Source organism: Thamnophis sirtalis, unplaced genomic scaffold (genome assembly GCF_051295495.1).
Source record: "Thamnophis sirtalis isolate CommonGarterSnake01/CBP01778 unplaced genomic scaffold, rThaSir2_p1.2 scaffold_2, whole genome shotgun sequence".
NCBI lineage: Eukaryota > Metazoa > Chordata > Lepidosauria > Squamata > Natricidae > Thamnophis > Thamnophis sirtalis.
The window spans coordinates 114,625,898-114,635,654 of NW_028261382.1; the positions used below are offsets into that span (position 1 = coordinate 114,625,898).

Sequence of the window (9,757 nt, forward strand, 5' to 3'; positions counted from 1 at the left end):
AACTATAAAGTTTTTAAGTATTACTCCCCCCACACATTTTAAAGATGTCTGTTAAATGGTGAAAAGAGTAAGGTTCTACATTTAGGCAAGAAAAAAACAAATTGCACAGGTACAGTATAGGTGGTAGCTTGCTCAATAGTAGTAACTGTTAGAGGGATCTTGGGAGTTCTAGTAGACAACCATTTAAATATGAGCCAGCAGCGTGCAGCAGCTACCAAAAAAGCCAACACAGTTCTAGGCTACATAAACAGAGGGATAGAATCAAGATCACGTGAAGTGTTAATACTACTTTATAATGCCTTGATAAGGCCACACTTGGAATACAGCATTGTTTTGGTCGCCACGATGTAGAAAAGATGTGGAGATTCTGCAAAGAGTGCAGAGAAGAGCAACAAAGAGGATTAGGGGACTGGAGGCTAAAATATATGAAGAACGGTTGCAGGAACTGGGTATGTCTAGTTTAATAGAAAGAAGGACTAGGGGAGACATAATAGCAGTCTTCCAATATCTCAGGGGCTGCCACAAAGAAGTGGAAGTCAAACTATTCTCCAAGGCACCTGAGAGTAGAACAAGAAGCAATGGGTGGAAACTAATCAAGGAGAGAAGCAACTTAGAAATGAGGGGAAATTTCTTGACAGTTAGAACAATTAATCAGTGGAACAGCTTGCCTCCAGAAGTTGTGAATGCCCCAACACTGGAAGTCTTTAAGATGACGTTGGATAGCCATTTGTCTGAAACGGTATAGGGTTTCCTGCCTAGGCAGGGGGTTGGACTAGAAGACCTCCAAGGTCCCTTCCAACTCTGCTATTGTATATAAAATGACTATTTAAGATGACTATTATATAAAATGAGACATTACAATGCAGACAGTGGAATTTGAAAGCATAGTATTTATGGGTCAAAAAATACCTATTTAAAATATTAGCAACATTTTTAAAGCTAACACAATCGTTTTCTCCTGTAGGTTTTGAAGTACCGTATTTTTCGGAGTATAACACACATACACACACCCCAAAAGTCGTTGAAGACTTGGGTGCATCTTATACTCTGAATGTATCCCTGCCCACCTGCCAGCCCACACACTTTGATCTCTGTGCGCTCTCTTCATGACAGCAGAGATCGCCAGACAATGGTTTGCGTTTTTGGGCTCCACACCTCGCATTTTGAGCCTCCAAACGCTCCATTTGAGACCCGTTCAAGGCTGCTGGGATCGCCAGAGCACATCACTACTGATCACCGACTCTGCGTGCCGCGTTTTCAGCCGGCGATCAAAGTGTTTGGAGGATGAAAACATGAGGCACGGAGCCCAAAATGGCAACCCAGAACATCTGCTGCCTTTTCTTACCTCTTCCGCGCTTCACCTACTTTACTAATTGCAGCTCCCTGAGACGATCAGCTGTGCTTTAAAAGCTGCTTATCGGCCCCAACAAGGCTGAAAATAATGCTCGTGCATGCTCGCTCACAACTAGCCAACTAATGTGCTGAAGCTATGCTGAAGGACGCTAGCCAGATGAATAGCTGGTAGGCAGAAATCTTTTTTTCCTATTTCCCTCCCCAAAAACTAAGGTGTGCCTTATACTCCAGAGTGTCTTATACTCCAAAAAGTATGGTACATTGACCCCAATAATTCCGATATCCCCCAAAACAGGTAAGATAGAACATATGATTTCTAAAACCATTTCCTTTCTCTTTTGTCACAATATTCTAATCCGAAGCCAGCATATATTTTTAACTCTTCCTTTATCTCTTTCTTTCCAGCCTTTCATCCATGTTGGAATCGACAGAATAGCTCGACAGTAGGATGGACAGCATATACACTTAATAAATGAATAAAAATCTCAGGGTTGCTTTTTTCAGATCTGCAAACTGTGCTGCCTCCTTCCCCCTTCCTCAAAAAAACCCTATAAACAAGTAATTCATATTACAAAATTATTCCGTTCATGAAAGAGGTTCTTATCCAATGCAGTTATTTATTAAGCCTCTTCGATCTTAAGAATCCTTTTATTAAGAGAAAGTGATCTTTACTTCAATCTCTGGAGTTTTTAACTTTTCCCACTGGCTGCAGGAGTGAGAAGATGGACAAAAAGTGGTTTCTCTCAAGAGTCCCATGATCAAAGATCATTTGATTTGATTTATTGCATTTGATTTATTGCATTTCTATGCCACCCTATTACCGGATTCCATTTGATAGGAAGCTCCTGGCAAATGTTTCTTTAACTAGAAGCCAAGCCTGAGATTATAGCGACATGAAGTTCTCTAATACCCCACATGAAAATGATAATAACAGATGGATAAATATTTCCATGCATAAATCCAGCGCCCATTTTTCAGCCATTTAATATGGCACTATTCCTCCAAGAAAACTTCAAACCAATACCTTTTGTTCCCAGATTTGAATCTTTCCTCTCCACAGTTCCCTTGAATCAATACTGTCTTTGAAGTTTTCAAGAGCTAAGATGTCAGCAGAAAGATAGTCTGCAAATCTTTGCCAAGTACTGTAAAAAGAAAACGTGTGTACAGATTTAACTAAAATCTTGGTAACTTTCCAGGTTAATGCTTCATATAATTTTCAGTAGACTAAATATGATCCCACAGTGTTACAAAAAGCTATGGAATGTCATTTATCATTTTGTAAAGTATTTAGATCTTAATCTAAATGTTATCTATATTTACTCTGTTAAAGGTTTGTATTTCACTTTTCTTCAAGGCAGCTTGCAACTCGCTTCTCCATGCAAGGTGAATTGGACTAGGTGACTGGCAAAAGAGATGGGTAACTAGCCCCAAAGTTATCCATGAACCTCAACAACTTAGCACACAAAAAGGTGACTATGCTGGTGTTGAGAGATGACAGTAGCATAACTTTGAATCCAGGATGCGAGTATCTTTCTTGAGGTCTGCCATAACTCTGAAGTCACTAAGTGACTGGTCATAAGTTACGGATTACCTGTACTCCTAAAATGACATCAGCAATCCTCCCTTTCTGAATTATCTTATTTGAAGAATTTAAATACTACTCACCTGTTGCTTTTGTCTGCTACAACAGTGATCTTTGCTGCATGCCATTCTCTTAGGTGCTTTAGAGCGCCAATGACAGGTAAGCAGTCTTTTAACTGAGGGGCATCTGTTTCTGAGGACTGTATAATAACATCAACCATTGCTTTTCCTGCAGAAGTAAATATCATAAATAAAGACAGGCATTTCAGTCTGCTTTTTTGTAGGAGCAGGAAACTGAACACTGAACATTGGACTTCTTTGTTTTTTTAACCCTATCAGATTGAATTGGCTGGGCAGATGCAATGGGAGATACTGTAGGTGCTCCTTCAAATAACCAGGACTTAAGCATGTAATGAATCATACCCTGAAGCCAACTTGCAATCATTACGGCTTGTAAACAGTGTTCTGACATGGATATACTAAACTATGTTCTTTACTGCTCACCTTGGATTAGAAACCTCTGGGTGGTTTTTAAGGGCAGTTCCACAATTCAACAACAATTCATATACCGTATTTTTCAGAGTATTAGACGCACCTTTCCCCCCCTAAAATTTTGGTGTGTATTATACACCAAATACAGCCATTTTTGACCTCCCGAAGCCCCGCCTCCGTATCCCATTTTTGCAAAAAACAGGTGGGTTTTTTGCAAAAATGGAGGCATTTATGCCTTCCCACATCTCCCAGAAGCACTCTGCAGGCTTCAGCAGGGCTAGGGGAAGAGAAAATGCCTGGGTTTTTTGCAAAAAATGATCCTTTTCCACCTGTTTTTCGCAAAAATGGGGGCGTTTTTGCCTTCCCCCAGCACTGCTGAAGCCTGTAGTGTGTTCCTGGGGGTCACGGAGGACAAAAACTTTCTTTTCTTACCTCTTTGAAATCTTGGTGCGTCTTATACACTGGTGCGTCTTATAGTCCGAAAAAATACAGTACATAGAGCCAATGATATATAATAGCTAAGATGCTGAACTAGAAACTGGGAGGCCAAGTTCTTGTCGTCCCTTAGGCATGGAAGCTGGCTGGGTGATTTTGGGCCAGTCCCTCACTTTCAGCTCAATCCATCTCACAGAGTTATGGTTGTAGAGAGCATAGAAGAACATTAGGTATATATATTGCCACTGAATTGACTATAAAATCAGCATAAAAATCAAACAAAGTCAATAGAAACAAAATATTTGTAGCTCAGGGTTGAACTGCAGGATCAGTTCACTGGTACACTCTGAGCTTGATTGTTTTCATGCAGGTATTTGATTACCAAATTACATAACATTATCAGTGCTTGGAACCTAGCACTGATATTATCTAGTTTGATAATGAAACATCTGCAAGAAAACATCCAAGCTCAGAAAGTATCCCACATAGACAAAAGCCTTTCTTTTAATGCTAAGTACATCACTGCCTTTGGTACAGTGTGTGTTTTATTCCTTTACATTGTTTTAAGAAAACTTACATGCTATTAAATAATTTATCCTAGCAAGGGCATACTTCAAGATTTCTATTATATAATTCAATACAATAGCAGAGTTGGAAGGGACCTTGGAGATCTTCTAGTCCAACCCCTGCCTAGGCAGGAAACTCTTCACCCTTTCAGACAAATGGCTATGCAACATCTTCTTAAAGACTTCCAGTGTTGGGGCATTCACAACTTCTGGAGGCAAGCTGTTCCACTGATTATTTGTTCCAACTGTCAGGAAATTTCTCCTCAGTTCTAAGTTGCTTCTCTCCTTGATTAGTTTCCACCCATTGCTTCTTGTTCTACCCTCAGGTGCCTTGGAGAATAGTTTGACTCTCTCTTCTTTGTGGCAACCCCTGAGATATTGGAAGACTGCTATCATGTCTCCCCTAGTCCTTCTTTTCATTAAACTAGACATACCCAGTTCCTGCAACCGTTCTTCATATGTTTTAGTCTCCAGTCCCCTAATCGTCTTTGTTGCTCTTCTCTGAACTCTTTCTAGAGTCTCCACATCTTTTCTACATCGTGGCGACCAAAACTGGATGCAGTATTCCAAGTGTGGCCTTACCAAGGCTTTATAAATTGGTATTAACACTTCACGTGATCTTGATTCTATCCCTCTGTTTATGCAGCCTAGAACTGTGTTGGCTTTTTTGGCAGCTGCTGCACACTGCTGGCTCATATTTAAATGATTGTGCACTAGGACTCCAAGATCCCTCTCACAGTTACTAATATTGAGCAAGCTACCACCTATACTGTACCTGTGCATTTGGTTTTTCTTGCCTAAATGTATTCATAATAGTCTGTGAGGTGTCATTTTGTGCCAAGATATTTACCAGAGTATTGTTACAAACAGAAGACAGACTAACTGCCTCAAAGGTATTTTGAGAAGCAAAATGAGTTTGTCACAAAAATAGTGTCTTTCCAAAATGGTCACATTACCAGGAGCAGGAAGTTTATCAGCTAAAAGATGTATGCTCTCCGCAGATTCTTCATATAGACTGAAAAATAAGAATGATTTTTTTTAAAAAAGCCTCTCATTCAGGAATATGCTTCAAAACATTTAGTGCTTTACTCAATCAAAGTATCAGATTTATGAAGCACTGTATTTGTCTATAGAAAATGATTTTTTTTTTTACTTCAAATGAAAAACTTGCCATCAAAGTTTGGTTAATGAATTTATCAGAATCAACAATTTCTTGCTAAATCAGCTATTCTACTGCTACTCCTAGTTAGAATATTTACTTTCCTCTATGCATTCAAAGACCATTCCAAAGTTCAGAAACTGTATTCTCAGGTATATTTTCCAACATATTAGATCCAACAGATCCATATACACCATGGATCAACTTACTCAATGAGTGATACAGATTCCCAGTTATTGTCGTCTTCATCAACATTTTGATCGCCAAGATATTCTTCAATATTTCTTCGAATAGAGCTTTTGCTTTGATCTGTCTCTTCATCAAAACTGATGTCCTCCCAGTCAGTACTAGAAAACTATCCAATTAAAATAAAATACTGTAAGGAATGGACAAGTTAGAACTAATGTTTGGGGTAATTAAATGCTTCCAGTGACTCACCTGGGAAAACCCACATATTGACTGAATTGCAAAATACCATTCTTTCATATATGGAATCCCAGTAAGAGAACATGCTAAAAGGAGAAGTAATATACAAGTTACAACGAATTTTAGAAAATTAAAATAGAAGCCTCGCTTTCTTCATGAAAACGTATTAAAAGAAGTGTCATGATTGCAACAGCTCTTAAGAATTAAAATAACATACAAGAAACGAACGCAATCCTTTGTCTAATTTTTTTAAATTCTAGCAGTAAAATCAAAGTGTTATTTCAGATAAATCCAGTAATTAATTGTACTTTCTTTCCTCTCCATCACACATGAAAATGTTAGCTGGTTATACATTTCTGTCAGTTTGATTTTTTCCCAAAAAAAAATTGTATTGTGTGCTGCAGATACAATTGCCTGCGTTGTAGTGAGAAAGCTAGTAGTTCTATTTATTAAATCATCTGCAATGAAGGTAGTCCAGATTCCCAGGATGGAGAGGGTGAATTCCAGAGGAGCAAGAGACAACTAAGTTCAGATAATGAGTACTGAGTACTTGAGAGACCGCCTTCTGCCGATTACCTCCCTCCGACCGATAAGATTGCACAGACTGGGCCTCCTCCGAATCCCATCCGCCAGTCAATGTCGACTGGCGACTACACGGAGGAGAGCCTTTTCTGTTGCAGCTCCGACCCTGTGGAACGATCTCCCCGTCGAGATACGTACCCTCACCACCGTCCAGGCCTTCCGCGCAGCCCTCAAGACCTGGCTATCCCAACAGGCCTGGGGATAAGCCTCTAATTTGCCCCACCCGAGTGTTGAATGTTGAATGCAAGTTGTGTTTTTATTATTTTATTTTGCTCACATATTGTTTATTTTGAATTGCACCCCCTCCCTAATGATTGTAAGCCGCCCTGAGTCCCCTCAGGGAAAAGGGCGGCCTATAAATCCTAATAAAATAGAAAATAAATAGAAATAGAAATAATTTGCAGAAGCGGAAAAAGGGTGAAGATGGCTTCCTCCATAATAATTCTCAGAGTATGCTTTATGCAAGTTTGCTTTTAATTTGGCCAGATTGATGTCAGGCTTCAAAAACCAAGAAACTTTATAATTCTTCCAAACAGATTTCTTTATTGTTCCTCATCTCTGCTTTTTAGAGAAAACAATGAGATATTTCAGCAAGTTGAAAAACAGCAAAGTTTTACAGATTTTCACTCCCTCTATGTCCTCAACAGTTTGAGTTCAGCCACTGTGCCAGGCAAAATGTAGTTTGCTGCAGAAGAGATTCTCTTACCTGGGAAAGTTTCAAATGTTGCCTTTAAAGAGGGATTGCAATTTTGTTTTAGCAAGTCATAAATATTTTCAGCTGTCAAACCTGGAAAACATAATTGAGTTTATTGAAAAATCATGAAAACAAGGCTATGCAGCTTATTTATCCGGGTACAAAATTTCATTTTAGGAACACCACTGGCAACCCTAATGAATAGATAAAAATAATTTAGTTTAAAACATATTGTGTTTTTTGTTACCTGTGTTTGTATAGAAGAAGCTGGCTTTCCATGCAAACTGGGGAGAAGAACCCCTGACCTCTTAACTATGAAATAATTAATCCTTTCAACATTTGGAGGGGGAGGACTATTTGAAGTTCTATAGGCAACACAAATCATTATTCCAAACATCCCTCCATCATTACTCACTGGTGACTGTAATATAGAAGTACCCAAGGATACTTTTTAAAAGATTTTTTTTTTATTTTCCTTTGCTCAGTGCAAGATTATACACTCCCCCCCCCCCAGTTTTATGGTTAAAGTGGGGATAACCATGGCATTTTGGTAACTGCAATAATCCAAGACATCTATAGGAAGGCAACCTAGTGGGAAGGCCACCATAAATTCCTATTATATAATTATTTTGAGAGAGAGGATGGAGAGAAGGATACTGATGTAGACAGACTGTGCGTGCGTGCGTGCGTGCGTGCGTGCATGCATACATACATACATACATACATATACATTTAGTGTCACAACCCCTGGTATGCCCAAATATGGGACGAAGCAAACTGCTTCCATTCTGTGTCTATCGGCTCGTCACAAGAAACCATCACGACAGAAACCCAATATTTTTACTGTTGCCTTTGTTACATTTGTGTTGAATTTGTGCTGATAAATAAATAAAGGGAGACTAGTATAGATCTATTTCAAGCTATTTAGCTCTCATCAGCTAGCCATACCCTTACTGGGATTTGAACCTGTGGTGTATTACATATTAAGCAGTTGTGTTAACCACTAAGCCACAAGGTTCTCCCCCTTATCAGCTGAGCCAGGGAAGTAGGTATGTATTTAGTGTCATATATATGTACATACACATACACATACATTTACACAAACATGCCCTGTTTCCCCAAAATAGGACCTCCCCAAATAATAAGCCCAATCAGGCTTTTGAGCGCATGCGCTAAAATAAGCTCTCCCTAAAAATACTGCAACACAGCAGCAGCCATGAGGTGACTATGCTCATTGCTTCCTGCACCTCAAAAATAATAAGACCTTCCAGAAAATAAGGCCAAGCGCTTATATTGGAGTCAAAAGAAAATAAGGCCCTGTCTTATTTTCGGGGAAACACAGCAAATAAAGGTAAAGGTTTCCGACGTATATGCTAGTCGTTCCTGACTCTAGGGGGTGGTGCGCGTCCCCCGTTTGAAAGCTGAACAGCCAGAGTTGTCCGAAGACATCTCTGTGGTCATGTGGCCAGCATGACTAAACGCCAAAGGCTCAGGGAATACTGTTACCTTCCCACCAAAGGTGATTCCTATTTTTCTACTTGCATTTTTTACATGCTTTCGAACTGCTAGGTTGGCAGAAGCTGGGATAAGTAACAGGAGCTCAATCCATTACGCGGCGTTAGGGATTCGAGCTGCTGAACTGCCAACCTTTCTGATCAACAAGCTCGGTGTCTTAGCCACTGAGCCACTGTGTCCCTATAATTAATGCATGCATGCATGCATGCATACATGTATGTTTAATCTTTATACATTTATGTATAAAGATGTTTAATCTTTATACATATATGTATAAAGATGTATAATCTTTATACATATATGTATAATCTTTATTGTCATTGTACTTAAATACAACAATATATATATGTATGTATGTATGTATGTATGTGTGTATGTATATATATATATATGTATATATATATATATATATACTTACACACACATATATCAGAAAACATACACATATATACATACACACACACACATCCAAATATATACATACATACACACATATTACATAGAGAGATAGAGGGGGGGGGAGACAGAATTGTAATTATATAAATATAAATTCCTAGGAATCGAAGAGGAAAAGGACAGAGGCTTCCCCACAAACCGCACAGTCTCAGCTAGGTGGCAGCACTAGAACCATCCTCTCCAAAAATGAAGCTGTTCTCGGATGGGAGACCACCAGGAGATCTGAGTCTAGGCAGGCAGAGCAAAACCCCGAGGAGGACAACGTTAATCAACTCGTTCCCACCCCCCCAAAAAGCCACGGCCGTGTCCCGGATAAGAATGAAGGAGAGAGCCCCCACCCCCTCAGCGCAAGAATTTTTCTCCCGAAACGGCACCTGAAAAGCCTCCGGGACCCGTCTGGTTCCGCCGGAGCTGCCAGCTGAGGAAGAGCAGATAGCGGTCCATGATTGACGCCGCCGTCTCGGTTAAACCTCCCGCGCCTCCCCGACGAGACTTCCC

At 39.7% G+C, this 9,757-nt stretch overlaps 1 protein-coding gene across 1 annotated transcript in view; it reads right to left on the reverse strand.

Moving 5' to 3' along the window:
* Positions 1 to 9,718, reverse strand: part of MTBP (MDM2 binding protein) — a 28,677-nt gene extending 18,959 nt beyond the window's left edge. Inside the window, exons 1-7 of the mRNA XM_087706741.1 lie at positions 9,634 to 9,718; positions 7,301 to 7,381; positions 6,025 to 6,098; positions 5,796 to 5,941; positions 5,384 to 5,442; positions 3,019 to 3,163; positions 2,378 to 2,495 (exon numbers count right to left, since the gene is read on the reverse strand). Of these exons, the coding sequence (XP_087562867.1) occupies positions 2,378 to 2,495; positions 3,019 to 3,163; positions 5,384 to 5,442; positions 5,796 to 5,941; positions 6,025 to 6,098; positions 7,301 to 7,381; positions 9,634 to 9,703 (693 nt within the window). The 5' untranslated portion in view covers positions 9,704 to 9,718. The remainder of the gene's footprint in view (positions 1 to 2,377; positions 2,496 to 3,018; positions 3,164 to 5,383; positions 5,443 to 5,795; positions 5,942 to 6,024; positions 6,099 to 7,300; positions 7,382 to 9,633) is intronic.
* Positions 9,719 to 9,757: the final 39 nt, after the last annotated feature.